Source organism: Lasioglossum baleicum, chromosome 6, assembly GCF_051020765.1.
Source record: "Lasioglossum baleicum chromosome 6, iyLasBale1, whole genome shotgun sequence".
Classification (NCBI taxonomy): Eukaryota; Metazoa; Arthropoda; class Insecta; order Hymenoptera; family Halictidae; genus Lasioglossum; species Lasioglossum baleicum.
In genome coordinates this window covers 4,943,763-4,961,869 of record NC_134934.1, presented here as the reverse complement: position 1 = coordinate 4,961,869, position 18,107 = coordinate 4,943,763, and the positions used below count along the sequence as shown (strand labels likewise).

At 38.3% G+C, this 18,107-nt stretch overlaps 5 protein-coding genes and 1 non-coding gene across 10 annotated transcripts; 2 read left to right on the top strand and 4 right to left on the bottom strand.

The window, feature by feature from the left end:
* The first annotated feature begins 275 nt into the window (after nt 1-275).
* On the top strand, nt 276-5,628 carry LOC143209818 (uncharacterized). Of its 3 annotated transcripts, XM_076425990.1 has the most exons (5): nt 276-674; nt 773-1,019; nt 1,300-1,645; nt 1,707-3,285; nt 3,371-5,628. In XM_076425990.1, the coding sequence occupies exons 2-5, from the start codon at nt 843-845 to the stop codon at nt 5,427-5,429; spliced, it is 4,161 nt and encodes a 1,386-aa protein (XP_076282105.1). In that variant the 5' UTR covers nt 276-674; nt 773-842; the 3' UTR covers nt 5,430-5,628. The 3 variants fall into 3 exon arrangements, with proteins under 3 accessions (XP_076282105.1, XP_076282106.1, XP_076282107.1); XM_076425991.1 differs by having other exon boundaries at nt 278-1,019; nt 1,722-3,285; XM_076425992.1 differs by lacking the exons at nt 276-674; nt 773-1,019 and having other exon boundaries at nt 1,504-1,645; nt 1,727-3,285.
* Nucleotides 5,629-6,935: 1,307 nt separating this feature from the next.
* Nucleotides 6,936-9,851, bottom strand: LOC143209825 (transmembrane protein 209). The gene is made up of 8 exons (XM_076426010.1): nt 9,637-9,851; nt 9,416-9,541; nt 8,803-9,104; nt 8,387-8,707; nt 8,171-8,304; nt 7,551-7,877; nt 7,234-7,455; nt 6,936-7,143 (listed from the first exon to the last, which is right to left on the bottom strand). The coding sequence occupies exons 1-8, from the start codon at nt 9,681-9,683 to the stop codon at nt 7,015-7,017; spliced, it is 1,608 nt and encodes a 535-aa protein (XP_076282125.1). The 5' UTR covers nt 9,684-9,851; the 3' UTR covers nt 6,936-7,014.
* Nucleotides 9,852-9,991: 140 nt separating this feature from the next.
* On the bottom strand, nt 9,992-13,881 carry Mccc1 (Methylcrotonoyl-CoA carboxylase 1). The gene is made up of 9 exons (XM_076426009.1): nt 13,441-13,881; nt 13,308-13,371; nt 12,850-13,234; nt 12,101-12,435; nt 11,742-12,038; nt 11,369-11,581; nt 10,787-11,284; nt 10,528-10,716; nt 9,992-10,171 (listed from the first exon to the last, which is right to left on the bottom strand). The coding sequence occupies exons 1-9, from the start codon at nt 13,458-13,460 to the stop codon at nt 10,058-10,060; spliced, it is 2,115 nt and encodes a 704-aa protein (XP_076282124.1). The 5' UTR covers nt 13,461-13,881; the 3' UTR covers nt 9,992-10,057.
* Nucleotides 13,805-13,878, bottom strand: Trnai-aau (transfer RNA isoleucine (anticodon AAU)). The gene has a single exon. It is a non-coding gene; the product is annotated as a tRNA-Ile (tRNA).
* A 570-nt stretch (nt 13,882-14,451) lies between the features above and the next one.
* On the bottom strand, nt 14,452-15,495 carry LOC143209830 (uncharacterized). The gene is made up of 3 exons (XM_076426023.1): nt 15,097-15,495; nt 14,870-15,010; nt 14,452-14,781 (listed from the first exon to the last, which is right to left on the bottom strand). The coding sequence occupies exons 1-3, from the start codon at nt 15,097-15,099 to the stop codon at nt 14,452-14,454; spliced, it is 474 nt and encodes a 157-aa protein (XP_076282138.1). The 5' UTR covers nt 15,100-15,495.
* Nucleotides 15,496-16,127: 632 nt separating this feature from the next.
* On the top strand, nt 16,128-17,999 carry Mrpl14 (mitochondrial ribosomal protein L14). 3 transcript variants are annotated; one of them, XM_076426020.1, is made up of 3 exons: nt 16,128-16,557; nt 16,859-17,062; nt 17,133-17,999. In XM_076426020.1, the coding sequence occupies exons 1-3, from the start codon at nt 16,311-16,313 to the stop codon at nt 17,384-17,386; spliced, it is 705 nt and encodes a 234-aa protein (XP_076282135.1). In that variant the 5' UTR covers nt 16,128-16,310; the 3' UTR covers nt 17,387-17,999. The 3 variants fall into 3 exon arrangements, with proteins under 3 accessions (XP_076282135.1, XP_076282136.1, XP_076282137.1); XM_076426021.1 differs by having other exon boundaries at nt 16,205-16,562; XM_076426022.1 differs by lacking the exon at nt 16,128-16,557 and adding an exon at nt 16,586-16,791.
* Nucleotides 18,000-18,107: the final 108 nt, after the last annotated feature.

Sequence of the window (18,107 nt, the reverse complement as noted above, 5' to 3'; positions counted from 1 at the left end):
AATCCCTATACAATTTACTCTGAGTAATACAACAGTAATAGAATTCCTTTTTTGATAATATATTTACCCAGTCAGTCAGGCCGACTTCGAGTACGTATCGAGCACAACCTGCAATAGTACGATACCAGCAGATGGCGAGCATTATGCTGTCAGAATACTACTCGAAGCAGAGGATGCTCGGAATCTGCTCGATTTTGGACAGCGGACTCTGCCGATACTTATGTTGCGCAATAATAATGATTCGAGACGTGACTTGAACTTTCAGGTAACGATGGAAAGGAACCGTAGAGTCGTAGAGTAGCGTGAAGTGAAATGTATTTGAGATTGTGAGCCACATATGACGATCATAGACTGACAACGTAGCGTGTACTTACTCCAACTTACTCGTACCTATAGTACACACACGTATCTATAAATACATACAAGTTCAAACGAGATAAAATCGTATAAAACGAAAGAAAAGTGTTGAGTTTACACGCTGGCAGTAATATTATCGATGAAGATATTTAAGAACGTTATAGAAAACGAGTTCGACAATAGATGATTAATTAGTAAGAACAGTGTGTGACATTACGTTTGAGAGATTGTTGCAGTATGAATTATTACAAGGCTGGCCGAGGAGAGTGACTGTAGGGCTCACGCTCACCCCCGCAGGATCATGCACAGTCCTTTAGGTCTGTGGTTGATAGTTGGTAGTTGGTATATACAAACATTAGGTACATACTGTATATCAGTCTGGAGGGAACGAAAAGTTTGAAACTGTGGTCTGCAGACTACGAGCTGCGGACTGTGGGAAGCGAGTGCAGATACAGACACGGGTTACCTAGTCCACCAAACAAAATATGGACGCCGTAGGAATAAATACGTCCGATTCGGCGCAAAATGAGGAGGAAAGCATCGTGTCGACGGTGGAAATATGTCGTGTTTGTCTTCTGGGTAATCTAGTGATGCGGGACTTGTTTCTAGAGAACGAGGTTTCTTCTCTATCGGCGAAAGCGATGAGTTTTACAAACGTTAAGGTTAGACCTGCCATTTAGAGGTTACATTTTATAGAAAACGGAGCAAGATCGAATGTACATTCGTCTAACTAGAAAGATGAAAGTGCCTTTGATTAATAGCATGTTCTACGTTACATTACTAGACAGATCTACACTTGTACGTTTGGTATTTGATCGCGCGAGATTTTTTTCTGTTATGCAAACTTTTGCAAACACAGTAAAGAAATTCAACGATATTATCGAACGATTAACTACATATGTAAATAGAAGCTTGATTAACGGTGTTGTTCGATTGTTTTAGATGTTACCCGGCGATGGATTGCCAACGCGGGTATGTTGCATATGCGCGGATAAACTTGAATCCGCGTACGAATTCAAGCTACAGGTGGAACAAGCTGACACGGTTCTAAGGGAGAAGTTTGTCACGATGAACATGAAGGAGGAATTATTTTTTAACGAAGTCGAAGTACACCTGGAGGTAGGAGAAAGAAACGAGGACATAGAACGGATGCACATAGAGAGTCATTATCAAAACACGGTAGAAACATTGGAGACAATGTCCGGAGATGAAAAATCATCCCTTTTGAAGGATCAGTTGGCTTTGTTGCAAGTGGGGAAGTTGGCTGAACAGGAACAGACGATAACCGGTAGATAAAAGGTTTTCCTTTATAGAATTAAAAAAGCTTTACGTTTACGTTCTATTAAAAGTCTTTTCGCGTTTAGAACAGCACGATAGTACGGTGATGGAAGAAGGGATCGTGTCGGAACAGACGTTGGATGAGTGTTCCAACAGAGAGGAAGATAACGGTAAGGCTATGGACATTGTAACCAAGAACGAAATAATCCTGAAACACGAGAATATATCGACGGTAGAGCACGATTATATATTGCAACAAGACTGCATACTGGAAAACGATAGTCAACGAAAGGAAGGAACAGGGGAACAAGAGGAAGAACGAGAAGAGCAGCAGTTGATATCGGAAGAATCGTTTTCGCGCGACGATTGCGTACAGTATGTAAATATGTTGGTGAAAGCAGCTGACGTGACTCATAGAGAAGACGGAGAAGACGGAGATCCGAGCGAAATCGAGCAGCCCGATGAAGAGGGTTCGAGAACAAATGCAAAGCTGGAAGAAGATTCTCAGTGTCAAAGCGAGACGAGAAGAAGCAAACGTAAGCTAGTTCAAAGTAGCACCAACCCTATGCGAGATTCCGACGAGGAGAATTATTTTGAAAACTTAAATCTAAGTTCGCGATTGAAGAAAGCCGAGGACTCCGATAAATGGGAAAAAATCTTTTTCATGTGTTACCTTTGCGACAAAGAGTTTTTATCGAAAAACGTTTTGCGGGAGCATATGCATTCTCACGAGGAAGTCCGAGAGGTATTGTCGTTGCGAAAATCCGTGGAAAAGCCAGAGAAAGATGTCGAAAGATGCAATAATCTCACGAAATTACCTCCATCTGGTAAAAGATCGAACAAATGCCCCTACTGCGGTAAACAATATATATACATAATATCGTTCAGTAAACATTTGAAGAAGCACGAGAAAGAGAAAGAAGAGGCAAAAGAGGAGTCGTTACCGTTAGAAATTTCATTTCACGAAGACGAACACAGTTTGGATTTCGAGGATTTTACGGATAAAGATAACATGAATTCGGAGTACCGAAAAAGAGTCAGGAAAAGAGAAGGCGTGGCTGTAACAAAATCGGAGAAAGAGGAACTAATGGTAGAGCAGACAGAGGAAGAGCAACAGGAAGAGGAGGAAGAAGCCGTTGACGAAGAAAAGGAGGAGTCTGAGGGAACCGGACATGAGGAGAAAGCGAAACGGAAAGAGAAAGAGACGAGCAGCGAGGGTAAAGAAAGGATCTGTAATCGAAACGAAAATGGGGAACGAAAGAAACGCGAAGCACGCGTGGAATCGTCTTTCGCGTGCGACAAGTGTCTAGAAAAATTCTCTACTAGACGAGGTTTGCGAAAACACTCGATTTCGCATGCTGCTCTCAGATGTAGTGTGTGCGAAGAAGAGTTCGACTCGTTGGAGAAGCTGAGAAACCATCGGGCAAAGCATGTCGTTGAAGGTGTATTGTCCGAACAAGATCTGGAAACGGGTACGGAGTTTCCGCTTGATAGGGATGAAGATGGCTGCCGGGTTGTTGGGGAGAAACGGAAAGAAGAAGAACAGGTACAAAGACCTCACGAAGGAAGAAGGCGAAAAGAAAAGGAGGGGGAACGAGAAGGAGAAGTCCAGACACAATTGTCGGAGAACGTGTTGAAGAGAAGCGCAAGGTAGGTAGCATGTAAAATTTGTCATACTGCACGTTCAGTAATCGTAAATGTTGACAATGATCGGACAATGATGTTATTTGTTTAGAAACACGGAGATGCATTCGGAGATCGAGTTCAGTTGTAAGGTATGCCGTCAGCGATACACGAGAATGGATTTGTTGCAAAGGCATATGGAGCAACACGAGCGTGTTAAAAATTACAAATGTACAGAATGCAATAAAACGTTCGGTAATGAACTGACTTTACGAAATCATCTTATAGCTACGAATCACAAAACTTTTGTACGAGGTCAGGAGTACGATCCAAACAAACGAATCAAACGAGTGGCTGCAAGAGCAGCTCAGAAAATAATTGATAAAATTAAGACGGAAGACGGACTGGAAGATTACGAGGACGAGGATGAACGGGAGGAGAAGATAGCCGAGCGTAAATCCACAGACGGAAATTACGGAAGGAACAAGCGTGAGATTTTGTCACCGAAGAAACACAATTGCTCGAAAAAGGAGCTGGAATGCACGACCTGTAACAAAAAGTGTAGCTCGAAACAGTCGCTAGCGAAACACATGGAGCAACACGTGAAGGAGGAGAAAACTGTCAAGTTGGAGAGAGATAGGGAGAGAGAAAAAGAGAAGGAACGAGAAAGGGAAAGGGAGAAAGAAAGGCAAAGACAAAGGCAGGGTACCTTTGGCGACAAGAGAGAACGACAGAGGAGCTGCGCGAACAACGACGCGGTTGAATCGAGTGAGGTCAACAAGGACGATGACTACGATTCAGATTTCGAAAGCGGGTTGGATTGGCCGATGGACAATCACGAATGCGTAAAGTGCAAGAAACGATACAGCACGAAGAAATCGTTGCTGCGCCATCAACTTTTACACGAGGAACCGAACTTCGAATGCGATATTTGCAACGTGAAATTCTATCGTAAAGACAAGTTGAAAGCTCACTACGACAAATGCTCGGAAAAGAACCCTGACCAGGTGAGAAAATGCAACATCTGCGGGGACAGTTTCGAAAATAATGAGATATTGCGAGAGCATAGATCGAAACACGTAACAGAAGGTATTCTCACCGAGGAGGACCTGAGGGATATCGAGCCGCGGCCAGAAGAGAAGAAGCCAGGAGAGAAGATCGGTAGGAAAAGAAGGACCGATATAGTGGGATTGGAGTGTACCGAATGCAACAAACAGTACACCTCTAGAAAAGGGCTACTGCGTCACATTCAGGTCCACGAAGGGAAGAAGTACCTTTGCGACATATGCCCGAAAAAGTTCTACAGAAGAGAACATTTGAAGATACACGTGGCCAAGCACAACATGATCAAACCGTACAAGTGTACGCGCTGTACGAAACGTTTCATCAAAGAAGAACAACTGACCAATCATTTGTCGAAACACGATCGAACATTTAAGAAGAACAAAGAAACTGATAGCTCGAAAAGATTTCTTTGCGAGATTTGCTCGAAAAGTTTCACCCAATCGACGACGTTGATCGCGCATCTCAGGGCTCACAACGGCATTAAACCGTACGTTTGCGAGGTCTGTTCTCGACCGTTCACTACAAACGCCTATCTAAAGATGCACATGAGAACGCACACCCAAGAACGGCCGTACATTTGTCAGTACTGTTCGCGCGCTTTCGCCAGAGCCGACACGCTCGCCAATCACTTGACATCGCACACCGGCGAGGCTAAGTATCACTGCAAGTACTGTCCGAAAAACTTCCGTCGCCTGAAATCCCTGAAGGAGCACGTTTTCATTCACACGGGTCAAAGGCCGTACGCTTGCCCGACTTGCGACCGCCGTTTCAATAACAACGGAAGTCGCTACGCCCATAGCAAGAGATGCAAACAAAATTTTGTTCAAAATCAGAATCGTGGCCAAACGTTGACGCAAGTACAATCTTCCCAGAATCAGCAAAGAATATTGCATCAGCAAACCACTCTTGGACAGACGCAACTATTGAAAGCGCAGAACATTAAAACTATTACGATCACGAGACAACCAGATGCCGTTGCTGCTCAACACGTCTCGCAGCATCAAGAAATAATAATGCCTCTGATCTTTCCTTTAACCGTCACAGTCGCCGATATCAGCGAAGAAGTTATATTACCGGAAGGAACCAAATTGTTTACGACCACTTAAGCTGCAAAAGTTTATCGGCGTTTTTTCAAACAATTGTCGCCTATCCATCTACATCTACATACATCGAACAAGGCTGAAGCCTAGTGGTAGATGGATCGGCCACACCAGTCGATTTCTTCTCTCTTTCTCTCTTTGATCGTTGATCATTCGCGAGTCCCAGGGAGGGACAGATATATATATATATATATATATATATATATCAATAAATTACAAAAAAGATGGAACAGAGAGGGTGAAACAAGTATCGAAATTGCGAACCATCTGAGATAATCTTTTTAATTTTGTACTATACGTTGTATATCTCTGTTTATATCGAAACAAATTACGAAAGTCGTACAATATGTGGGGATATGAGATGACACAGTCTCGAAAATGTAGGAAACAATGAGAGAGGATAGGAACTGTGCTTTCTCTTGTTTTCGACGAATACAAGATTTATTATTCACATCAAATATGCTATTTTTAAACATATTCTCATTATTTCTGAACCAAAAACAATTCACGTTGCATAGGAATACGTGTTACGTGTTTGAATACGTAAGTAACGTAAAACAGTTACAGAAATACGAGTACACACACATCCACATACGTGTATATGTATACGTATGCTTATTGCTATAACAGCAATTCATTGTAGAAATTCTCTTCTGAGAATGCATCTTCTTTTTACTTTATGTTTTTTTTTCCTCTAGACTTAGTTAACTTTCGATGGAAGCGTTGCGCGCACAAACATCTCTCGGAAGGGTTGGACATTCGCTAGCGAAGCAATACGTTGTTCTTTTCAGTTGAATAGTTCATTTTATTTTATTATGACGCTAAACTTTGATGTACATACCGATTGATTTTTAAGAGAACCATTATCCAAAGATTGTATCATAAATTACACGACGAGTGTAACATAATTTTTTACGAAATATGACTTTCGGTCGTTAGATTACAATAAAAACGCGATATAAAATTGTATACAAAATTTATTGCGTCGGTAGTAACGCCGGAAAAACGAATGTACTCCCTGTAATAACGTGTTGAAAAATTTCGATCGATAGATGCAAACGTATTCGCTATCCATTATACCTAGTATACGATATCTTTCGTACGCATTTATTCGATCGATTCGTTCCATTCTTCAAAAACCTTACAAAGTTTTAGTTACTATTGTTATTGTTATTCTTATCTTATTTATGGACATGCATATAACTATGCAATACCAAGTAAGTATATTGACGAATTGGCAAAAAACCACGATCGAGGATGGTAGAGAAACCGTTGCAACTGTCGGTAGTACCCTTTTACTGCAACATGTCGAATAATTGAAAGTTTACGTTCATTAAACATGGATCGTATTTTGTGATTTATTTGTACATAAACGTAAATACTGTGAATAAAGCATTTGTAGTGGTATCGAAGTATTTCATATCACGCTTCTCTGTACGAATTCGACGATAGTGTAAGTTAGTTATTCACTGTCAGATGAAAAGATGGAACGGTCTCGATGAAATGCGATTTGTTCGATTCATATTTTTATTAGGTTTTTTAGCATACGTTTCATTGTTTATGTCCTTAATCTCCATGACTGCGCAGACGTTTATCCGTCGATCACCCACAAGACATTTATACCTGAAGTACCTAAATTTACACGACCCAACATGCCGTTATCTCTTGTTTTAACGATATATAGGAACAATAGTAATATATGAAATAAGTTGTTTCTACCCTGGAAACGAATGAAAAAAGACGATTTAGTTTTTAAATGTCGATCGTGAATGCAAACTGCCCCGATCCGAAATTTAATAAACATATTCACCCGCTGTATTTCTTCGTAGTCGTTGGGCAACGAATCACCGCTGTGCGTTAAACTGTAATAAGGTGGGTTTATGGATTGGCACACTATAATGGGTCCTTTGCTACGTGGTAACGACATTCCAGATCTAGCCATGTACCTGGAGGTAAAGGGTCGTGCGTCGGGTTGATCTAATGGCGCTTCCAATTGTGTGTCCATGTATGTAGACACCAAATGCATGATTATCTGCACAAGTTTCAGATGTGCGCATTAAACAGGTCATTCTAAGTACATTTCCTACATTCTACACAATTGACGGCACACGAGACTTGGTAAATTACCGCCGAATCTGTCGGTAGGCTAGAATCCCATTCTTTGCCACCGTGACAACCACCGCCGTTCCATTTGAATTCGCTCATAGAGCCTCCTTTCGCGAGTATTTTGATCCTATTGATTAAATATTCCTGATTATTGGAAAGCTCCAAAAACGGTACCAAAGTCGGTAATGTGGGAATTGCGGTAACTAAAAACGGTGCTTGAGCAAGTTTTCGCAGTCTATCCAATCCCACGTGTCCTGGTTGGGAATCGCTCAATCCGTGACGAACTAGAGCGGAGCAAACATTATCAATTTCCATAGCTACACGTTCGACAACCGTCTTACTGATCCACTAAAATACAGAGTACAGAACGGTTTCGTGATTAACTCGTGCTCAGCACGCAACACTCAAAGCATTTACTTCAAATAAAATTAGTAGACTCCGGATGTTTATGCAAAATAAAAAGTTTGTGCATATTCTTCTTTAATAATTTTATAATGTGATGATAATAATATATTAATACTATAATAAATTTATTTATTAATAAAATAATATATTTTAATATTTTGACTGTTTTAAATTGTACTTGCTCATTTTTGTTATAAATGCATAAAATCCGGAGTCTAATCATTAGTTTGACTTACCATGCGTAGATTAGCCGTCCACTCGTTCACTTTGTTAGGATCGATTCTATATTTTCTCCAAACATCTGATACTCCGAGCATACCTCTGGGTGAATGTCCTTCTTCTGCGCCGGGGCTAGCAGACTTTGACTTATCTACAAAGTTGGAATACATATGCGTATCGATAACATGGTTCAAGCTTGACTATCTTACAAATATGTTACTCTACAACATTACCAATAATGGGCGCTAACTGATACGCGCATCTTCTCAATAACGGCGAAACCTCCCCTGGACTTCTAATCGCAGGATGCGACCAGAACGAGCTAAGCAAGTTGGAGGGTTGATCAATATCGGTGGACAGTATGTGCTTCCTTTGTCGAGTTTCTTCCAAATAATTTTGTAGTTCTTTCTCGCTTTGAATTAAATCCTCACCAGTTAAATTCCCATTCGTCGAAGTATTAAGAGATTTATTGAACGAGCCATTGGGGCTTGACGTGGATTTCTGAGATGTTGGACTGCCATACTTGCAAAATGGACTAGTTGATGTAAAGTTCTCTTGAGGAAAGGAAAAAAGAAAGTGTTACTAAATACAATATATGTATTTATACATTCAAAAATTAGAATACCAAAAAAACAAATATGTTTCGTACTGGATTCGTTCAATCCTGGAGAACCCAGAGATGTCAAACGTCTGTTGAGACTAATGCAAGACAAATTCAAAGGGAATATTGGCTCCGATGACTTTTGAGGCGAGGGAATTTCATTTTTGAAAATAGGATCGTCCTCTGATACTCCTAACAATCGTCTTTGTCTAGGACTTAGGATAACTGGCTTTAAAGTGAAAGTTGCCCAAGTGTATCGTACAATGTGATAAAGAGCATTCAATGCGAATATAGAGGCTAGACACCATTCGACCCAACAAAATGGTTTGTATGCGGCGCCTCCGTACAATCTGCAAAACAATTTAGAAAATAGTATAAGCGTTGATCTTTAATGCTGATCATTAGACTGCAGATCTCTATGCGTTTATGAAAAATTTGTTGGGTGAATCATAAAACAGCAAAAGATTAGGAAAATTTAAGAGTATTGTGATGTTTTTATAATGCATCAAAGTTGTCAAGGGATGAAATCAAGTTTTATTTCATTCCTGCTGGGCACAATCAATGCAGAACGTTTTTATTTTGCATATAAATAGATCCGCAGTCTACCGATCATGTTGATCGTTGGTTTATTCCAAATACTTTAACCGTTTCAGTCTCTTACATATCAAATACGATGATTCCAAGCAAAGAGCTGTTGACGAAAAACCACGTGATGCTGTTTCTAGCTTTATTTTGAGCCTGTCTGACATCGAGTGTCTGCTCTACTTGAGGTTTAGCGGTTAAAACTCTAAAAGCGTATTATTATTTAGTAATTGTTTCAAATTCGACAAGTCGACACTCTAACCTTTCTTGAAACCAAATCTTTTGAGTTAGCCGGCTTACCTTGCATTTGGAGAAATACATCGCATAGGAGAACGAAAACTGCTCATCTTTTATCGATATATCCTGTAACTACTTTCCCAAACAGTTTTAATATCCGTTTTCTAAACAAAAAAAATAACAAAAATAGTAACTCCGTAAAATGTGCCTTCGTCGAGCGCTACGCTAAAACGAATTTATACGGTTCGCGCGCTGTGCTAGCGCTACCTCGGGTGCTTCGGATATGTTCGAAATGTTCGAAAAAGCCAATGGACGACCGAGTCTATTTAAATTTCTATTGGTGGATACGCATCGCTTATAATTTCGATTTTATTCGAATACAATGACTCGCATGTCAGGATAGAAGTTATATATTTTAGTTCCAACTGGGAGAAGCGGATGATAACGAAGAATAAACAATTTTAACATGTTTAATTTTTGTATTTCAAGTTGCAGATGATTTAGTTAATTTAACAAGAATCTTATTCTTTGCCACGTTATCGCCTATCGAACACAAAACATCTTCAACTGTTCCGTTCATGGTCGCTCTAATAATATGCTGTGAACAAATCAAATAAATTTTCAATTAACGATTGAAGAATGATTTAAGAAGGTAGACTCTTCTCATTTTTCGATAATACATGCGATGGGGTTTTATTAAGCCGCAATCGCCCTCAAAAGTCTTATTTTGACGTTTACGAGGCGCAATTTGTATTATTCGGCAGCGTAATTTGTATTATTTGTAAGCATAAAGCTGCAAATTATCTAAATTATCTTTTATCTAGCGCTTTTGACTATTGATAACCCCCATCTTTGCATCATCAAGAAATCAGAAGGCGCATCCCGCACCCTTGCAATCCTATAGAAACGAGTCTACTCCCTTAATAATGTTTGCAAAAGATGAAAAAAACCCACCTCCATCTTCATGGCAGTAATAACGAGCAAGGCATCGCCGGCTTTTACAGAGCTCCCTTTTGCAACAAATAGTTTTTCTACTAGACCAGGCATAGGACTTAGCGCTTTGCATGGATCTACCTCGAAATCGTTGCTTGTAACATTGGAACGAAATTTCATAGAGGGTTCAACGAATTGCCATTCTTGATCCTACAAATACCCAGAGATTAACGAAACTGGACATTTTAAAGTGTTATATTAACAAAGAAAGTATACTAACTTTGGTAAATAAATGTATCTTGTTATGAATGATGAACACCGACGCTCTGGTGATTTGCCCATCGATTTCAGTACACAATTCTAACGTTGAGCTGTCTTTCTTTTTTAATGTTCCTGTTACCCTTCTCCACGGACCGATTTTATCTATTCTGACAGAATAAACTTCGGGCTCGATATATTTTACTTCGATATCGATATCGCTGTTGCAAACATTGAATCGAAAAGCTTTCGTTAGAGTATGATTTAATCTAGATCCAATTTCTGTAGCAAAAGGGCTGTAAGGGTCGGTAGTAGCAAGCGAAGATTGCAACGACAGAAGGTCTTCGTAGAATATCGAAGTGAGAACCGCTTGTATCGCGACCGAGTGTGAAACACGTAACTTGGGAAACAGTTTTTGGTGATGTTCCTTTATGAATCCTGTGTGTACTTCGCCTTGTCGAAAACTAGGATGAGAACATAAATCCTTGATGAATTCTATATTGGTGTCCAGTCCAGCTATCTGAAAATTATATGGGAGAATTTTATGATGATGCGTATACGGTTGCATAGATTACATACATTACGTTACTGTATCGATACTTACGTTGTATTCGCTTAATTTCGATCTGAGTACGGCCAAAGCTTCTCCTCTGTCGTTTCCCCAGACAATTAATTTCGCGATCATAGGATCGTAATGTACAGAGACTTCATCTTTCTCGCGAACTCCTGTATCAATCCTAATCATCTTTGGCAGAATCTTCGGTGTTCTCAAGTATAACAGCTGCCCAGCTCCTGGTAGGAAACCATCCCTTGGATTCTATGGTTTAATTTAACAGGAAAAACGAAAGGAACAGAAGAAGCAACTAAACGATACAAGAGTACAAGAAAAAACCAAAGAACTAATCGACCACCTACAAAGATCTCTAAAGCGAAACAAAGAGTCGAATATAGAATTTTCTGGATAAAAAATTAGCTACCTCGGCGTAAATTCTTGCTTCGAATGCGTGTCCAGAGAGTCTTATTTCTTCCTGTTTCAGTGGAAGTTTTTCTCCTGCCGCAACTCGTAATTGCCATTCCACTAAATCCAACCCAGTAATCGCTTCAGTGATAGGGTGCTCCACTTGAAGCCGAGTATTCATTTCCATAAAATGAAAATTATTCGTGTTACGGTCCATTATAAATTCCACTGTGCCCGCGCCGACGTACCCTACTGCTTTGGCAGCCTGAACTGCTGTCATACCAAGGTTGAATCTTACGTCTGCTGAGATGCCAGGCTACAATATATCATGTACACGTTATGCATCTATCGTGTAATTTGTTTTCAATTGATTCATACCGCAGGAGCTTCTTCGATGATCTTCTGATGTCTCCTCTGAACGGAGCAGTCTCTTTCAAACATGTGCACAACATTTCCATGCTTGTCCGCAAAGACTTGTACTTCGATGTGTCTTGATTCGGGGATGTAATGTTCGAGCAAAACAGCTCCATCACCAAATGCTTTCTCAGCTTCGGTTCTGCAGGCCTCTAAAGCTTCCACAAACTGTGACTCGTCGAAAGCGATTCTCATTCCCTTTCCTCCTCCACCACGTACAGCTTTAATCATTAATGGAAAACCTATTCTTTTTGCTTGCAGTAGCAAACTTTCGTTAGACTGTTCATCTCCGTGATACCCTGCGATGGTCGTTCACAAAGTTTTTAGAATATATCGATGTAAACGTATTGTTATATGCTGTGTTTCGTTTACTATGCTCGCTTTTGTTAGACCATTCCTGATCATTAGACATTTGTGACATTTATTTTCTCTGTTAATATGTTCAATAGGTTGAAAATGATATAAAAGTATTTTTAAATTCGTCTAATGTTTTTAATGTTTTAAATTACACCTACTCATTTTTGTCATGAATGCATGAAATCCGCTGTCTACTGATCATGGAAGAAAAATTCCTATTTGACATTTCTTTTAGCATGAAGTCGAACGAACTGTTCTTTGTACATTAGGTTTGCTGGTGCAAGCAACCAACCAAAGCACAAAAACAACCAATATAAATGAAACACATTGTATATCCTGAGATAAGATCTTTGTACCAGCTATAACAGGAACTCCAGCTGCCACCATTATAGCTTTCGAGGTATTCTTTATTCCCATATCTCTAATTGCATTTGTCGGTGGCCCAATAAATGTAATGTTCTCTTCTTCGCAAAGTTCTGCAAATTCTGCATTTTCCGAAAGGAATCCATAACCAGGATGTATTGCTTGACACTTTGATTTTTTTGCTATAGATACAAGTTTGTCCTGATGCAAGTAGCTTTGACTGGAAGGTGCTGGACCAATACAGTACGCTTCGTCTGCTTGCTCCACGTGCATGGCATTACGATCAGCCTCGCTATACACAGCAACAGTTTGAATTCCTAGCCTCTTGGCAGTTTTTGCAATACGACATGCTATTTCTCCTCTATTCGCAATCAGGATCTATAATCGACAAACAATATAATAAGAAAATAAACTTATTTTCCAAGATGTTACTTAAAATTTTTAATCTTACTTTCTCGAACCTGGTTGTTGAAATTCTTGAGATCTGCATGTTTCGAACATTTTTTATCACCTTGCTATAATATAACGTCTTATAAAGTTAATAATTTATCTATAGCAGCACCGGTTTGTTCAAGTTTACTTACCGTACAGAAAAAACATTCATTTTTTAAAATTGACTGTTCTAATGTTATGAAGAACTAAGTCCAGAAATTGCCAATTTGTTTATTTATTACTTCTGCCACGAAGAAATGGATAGGCATAAACTGAGCAACCGTTAATTGTTATCGAAAGGTTAAACGAGCATTTTGTTGCGCAGCAGTAGATAAGATAATTCCATAAACATGAACACAATTTTTTATACAGCTCCACAGATGATTACATCGCTAGTGTAAATTAATAATTTTCGTGTAAATTCGTTACGCGGTATCATCGCGTACTTATTGTTAGTATGTAATACGATGCTACGAATGTTTATGTTACTTTCCTTTAAAACTTGCAAAAAAAATTTGGCCCATGAGGGGATCGAACCCGCGACCTTCGCGTTATTAGCACGACGCTCTAACCAACTGAGCTAATGGGCCTGTGCTGCACAGGCTGTGTATGTTGTTCACATGGAGGAGACGAATATTTTTAAAACGGACTAAAAAGTATAAAATAATTTTTCCTAAATAGCCTCGTACAGATTCCTAACCCCATACAGATAGTCCTGAAAATTTGTGATTGTGAATTTTTAATAGCTATGAAAATACTTGTAAGATGTAAAGGGGTGAGGGGAAATCAGACAAACAAACAAAGAGACAGACAAGAAAGCGAGTTAATAAAAACGTGGTAAAAATAAAGTGCAATCACTATGTTGTATTCAACATTTATTAATTTACAAAATTTAATTTATTAATTTACAAAATTCATTTCAAGTTCAATTTCAATCATAAAAAGAAAGAGCAGGTGAATAACCATCATGGCAGATTTTTAATTTTTTTCTACATGGTTGATAATCGCACACCTCTAATATCTGATTCTGATGTATCGATTTCAAGGTCTAGTTCCAATACTTCCTCATCCTCGCCAGAACATACATCTATCTCTGGCTCTATATTATCTTGATTTTTGAAATCTATCATTCTATATAGTATAGAAGAGTTTTCCATACTGTTTCAGGTATTATCCTCCTGCTCACTTTCGGTAATACTATCATCGATTATGTTGTATAAAGGTATATTGGTTTCATCAGTATCATTGACTATGTATTCCAGCACAGTTTCATCTTTTATCAGTGTATTATCAATCGTATTCGCATTCTCTAATGAACAAAGAGACTTCTTATTCTGAACTATGTTGGTACTTTTGACGTTTGCATTCAAGACAGAGGTGTTGTTTGAAGAACAGAGCGAAATCAGTAATTGAGTGCGCAGATTTATAGACGACTGTACATTTTGAAGGCATCTAAGACACAAATTAACCAACTGCCGGTTCTTTTCTATGATCTGTGAACCGATAATTGTGTATTGTAGTTATATATGCTAAATAATTTAAAAATAAATTATTCCAAAGGAACATATATAATATTTATACCTTCAGGCCTGTGATTAATTCGATGCTGTCGCTTAATCTGATTTTTTCTTTTTCATAATTTTTAGAGTGTACAAAAATCCATGAATTTTCAATCCGTTCATCAACTGGAATCGATTTGAAGCATACACAACAAACGCTTTGCTAAATATACAAACGAAGAAAAAGATTATATCAAGGTTATGCTCGATAAAATTTTGGTTATATTACGAAGTGCAAATCTCACTTACCATTTTGTATCAAACTGAAAAGTATAGTATTTGCGTTTTCAAAGATTTTCAAAATTATTTGAATGTCTTGCGGTACGCGATACACTTGCACCATGCAACGTTATGGTAAACAACAGAGTACCCAAATTTTCTCGCGCAGGCGCGAGAAAACAGTGAAATATCTAAATACTATTGGGTAGCAGAGCGGCCAGAGCCCTGAGGCAGTTATATTGGCGGGAATGTACCGAAATAATCTTACCGCACAAAAAGACTCCAGGACGTGTCCTACGAGTTACAAAATATACACAAATACACCTGGTATACATTCATTTTTTAGAATCAAATCATATAAATTTTTTAAAGTTCTGCAGGCTGCTCAAAAGGAATCCCATTTTATCGAGAAGCTCGGATCGCGTTACTGAGGCTGAAAACGCCGCGCATGCGCGAGAAAAGTTGGGCTCAATCGAAGCACTGCGAAGGAAAACAGTACTGGTAGGAAATACATATATGTACCGGTGGTGGTGGTATACATATTACTGTAAGAAACAAAGAAAAACCACTATATATGTATATGCTATGATGATTATTTATTATACTGTACAATGTAATTGTTGTTTTAAATTTCGTGATCCTGCAATGGAGAGGATATTAAATTTAAAAGAACACAGTCTGCTTCTAAAATCGTTAAATCGGTAGTCGATCCTAAGAATCTTGTAGACAGTTCCAAATCTTTTATTCTGAGATTGACTTTTGATCCTTTAACGTATTTACTGGAAAACAACAGGACAAATAAGGTTTCGTTATGACAGTAATATTTTTATGACTTACCTCGAGTTCTTCTTAGGTTTTGGACACACGCAATGAAATTTCCATCCAAAGTCAATATACAAATCATTCCCAACAACGTTAAAAACTTTTCCAACTACAACCTTTCCTTCGGGATCTCCAAGCTAAAATGCAAACGGATTCTATAAGAAAAATGTTGAAAGCAGATCGATTACAATAATATAGAATATGGAACATTACGTCTATAAATTTGGAATGTCGAAGCATCGTAGCGAACGGACGAGGCTGTGATTGTTTTGAAACATCATCGGTACTTTCGAGGGTCGCGAATTTCTTATAAGCTTGAGCGAATCCACTTGGCTGTAATCTTGTAATATCAACATTTTGTTCTTCCGTATCTTTTACACCTTCGTTTGAACTTTTCTCTGTACTACATTTTCGTACGAGCAATGAATTTGCGCGGAGTTTATGAATTATATGTAACTGTCTTATCATTCTTGTGCAGCACAGTATTCCCTCCATGTTCCCATATGAAAAGCATGCGTTTGGCTGACACTATTTCGTGTATATTTAGGTTATGTTCAACTGTTCAACCATTCGCCTTCTCTTTAACCTCTGGTAGTTTCCACGTAAATACATGTATTCAATTGGCTACTGAAAATAAAATTAATATTGACAAACAAACTTATCACGATTGTAAGGTAATTTCCGTTAAATACTCAAGTAAATTATACGGCTTCCATGAAAACGAAGTGAAAAATCATTAGGTTTAAATGTTAAATACTATGTAAATCGTACAATATTAAACCTTTGCTGAAATGGTGTTAATTATCGAGTTTATATGTGTTGAGCTTCTTACACCATTTGAGATTAAATAATATCAAGAAAAACCATAAAGTACTTTTAATTAAGTAAAGAGCCGTGTGTAATGTAAGCTATTGTACGCAATTTACATAATCTGTTTCATGCAAAATAACATGTATATTGAATTTTTCAGATAACTTTGCAGAAATGTCTACAGGCGGTGCATTATTTAAATTGTTTTCTAGAAGTATTTCCACATCGACAACGTCTAGCCAAATAATCAAATTAACGCGATTAAGGGTTGTGGATAATAGTGAAATAGGAAAGCAAGCTATGATGGAAGGAAAACCACCGCGATGCATACATGTTTACAATAAAAAAGGAGTCGGATATATAGGTGAGTCTATCGACAGTAGATTCAATGTGTGTGATTGGTTCTCTCTCATGGTTTCCTTTAAACGATATAGGAGACAAAGTGCTGGTTGCGATAAAAGGAGAGAAGAAGAAAGGTATATTGGTTGGCTTAAAACAGACTCAGAATCCAAAAGTTCCAAAATTTGACAGTAACAACTTAGTTCTGATAGACGATAGTGGAACACCTGTGGGAACCAGAATTCATGTACCGATTCCACATATTTTACGGACAATTATGAAAGAAAAGACGCACAGCAAGGGAGCCGATTATACCAAATTACTAGCTATTGCCACAAAATTTGTTTAAGCCATTCGTTTCTGTAGAACAATTCATAACGTTATTGTATCTCTTTATTCGTTTGTATATGTTATTAAAAGATCTCGCCTATATGTTTAAGCCTAATGAACTATTTAGTCACTGTATTTCTTGTATAAGCTAGAGAATACTGTAAAAGAACATTCGAAAATTAAGGAGTCAATGTAAGGGTTTTTTTTTATTGAAAGAACGCGATTTTAGATTACGAGATGTATAAGTCTTCAGGTACAGAATTTATTTACAGTTTACATGCTGTGTAAATAAATGTACGGCAATGTATATGGAGCATCGAAGTACACAGTACACAATTGAAAGAATGTATAAATAGAGTATAGAATGAAAGAACTGATATACTGATATATTATATCTGATTATATCAGTGATCGTAAAGACTAGTAAAGACGTAAAAGTCGATAAGCCAGACCGGGATCATGGAAGCCAATCAAGTGTACTCTCTATTATTATCTTATGCATCTTATGAGATAATCTCACGGTCTCTGAATTATGACCGTATTTAAATAATACGTATCTTTGAATGTTTAACGATTGATTCATTAAAATGTTTTGTTTTCTACTTGTTATTCAATAAACATGAATCAATATGCGTAAGGATATTACGTTGCGTATTCACCCAAGAAACACACAGGCAATTCTACACACATGTATCTATATGTAACATAGTTTGTGCATGTAAGTAGGTAAAAGTAGCTAC

Coding starts and splice junctions, on each gene's coding strand:
- Mrpl14 (XM_076426020.1), top strand. CDS start 16,311: ATGAATTTGCGCGGAGTTTATGAATTATATGTAACTGTCTTATCATTC. Junction 16,558..16,858: donor CAAACAAACTTATCACGATT/GTAAGGTAATTT, acceptor TGAATTTTTCAG/ATAACTTTGCAGAAATGTCT. Junction 17,063..17,132: donor AAAAGGAGTCGGATATATAG/GTGAGTCTATCG, acceptor TAAACGATATAG/GAGACAAAGTGCTGGTTGCG.
- LOC143209825 (XM_076426010.1), bottom strand. CDS start 9,683: ATGAGCAGTTTTCGTTCTCCTATGCGATGTATTTCTCCAAATGCAAG. Junction 9,542..9,636: donor TGTATTTCTCCAAATGCAAG/GTAAGCCGGCTA, acceptor ATACGCTTTTAG/AGTTTTAACCGCTAAACCTC. Junction 8,305..8,386: donor TCAGTTAGCGCCCATTATTG/GTAATGTTGTAG, acceptor CCAACTTTGTAG/ATAAGTCAAAGTCTGCTAGC.
- LOC143209818 (XM_076425990.1), top strand. CDS start 843: ATGGACGCCGTAGGAATAAATACGTCCGATTCGGCGCAAAATGAGGAG. Junction 1,020..1,299: donor TGAGTTTTACAAACGTTAAG/GTTAGACCTGCC, acceptor CGATTGTTTTAG/ATGTTACCCGGCGATGGATT. Junction 3,286..3,370: donor GTGTTGAAGAGAAGCGCAAG/GTAGGTAGCATG, acceptor TTATTTGTTTAG/AAACACGGAGATGCATTCGG.
- LOC143209830 (XM_076426023.1), bottom strand. Junction 14,782..14,869: donor AATTAATCACAGGCCTGAAG/GTATAAATATTA, acceptor ATCGGTTCACAG/ATCATAGAAAAGAACCGGCA.
- Mccc1 (XM_076426009.1), bottom strand. CDS start 13,460: ATGAATGTTTTTTCTGTACG. Junction 13,372..13,440: donor ATGAATGTTTTTTCTGTACG/GTAAGTAAACTT, acceptor GTTATATTATAG/CAAGGTGATAAAAAATGTTC. Junction 13,235..13,307: donor CAACAACCAGGTTCGAGAAA/GTAAGATTAAAA, acceptor TGTCGATTATAG/ATCCTGATTGCGAATAGAGG.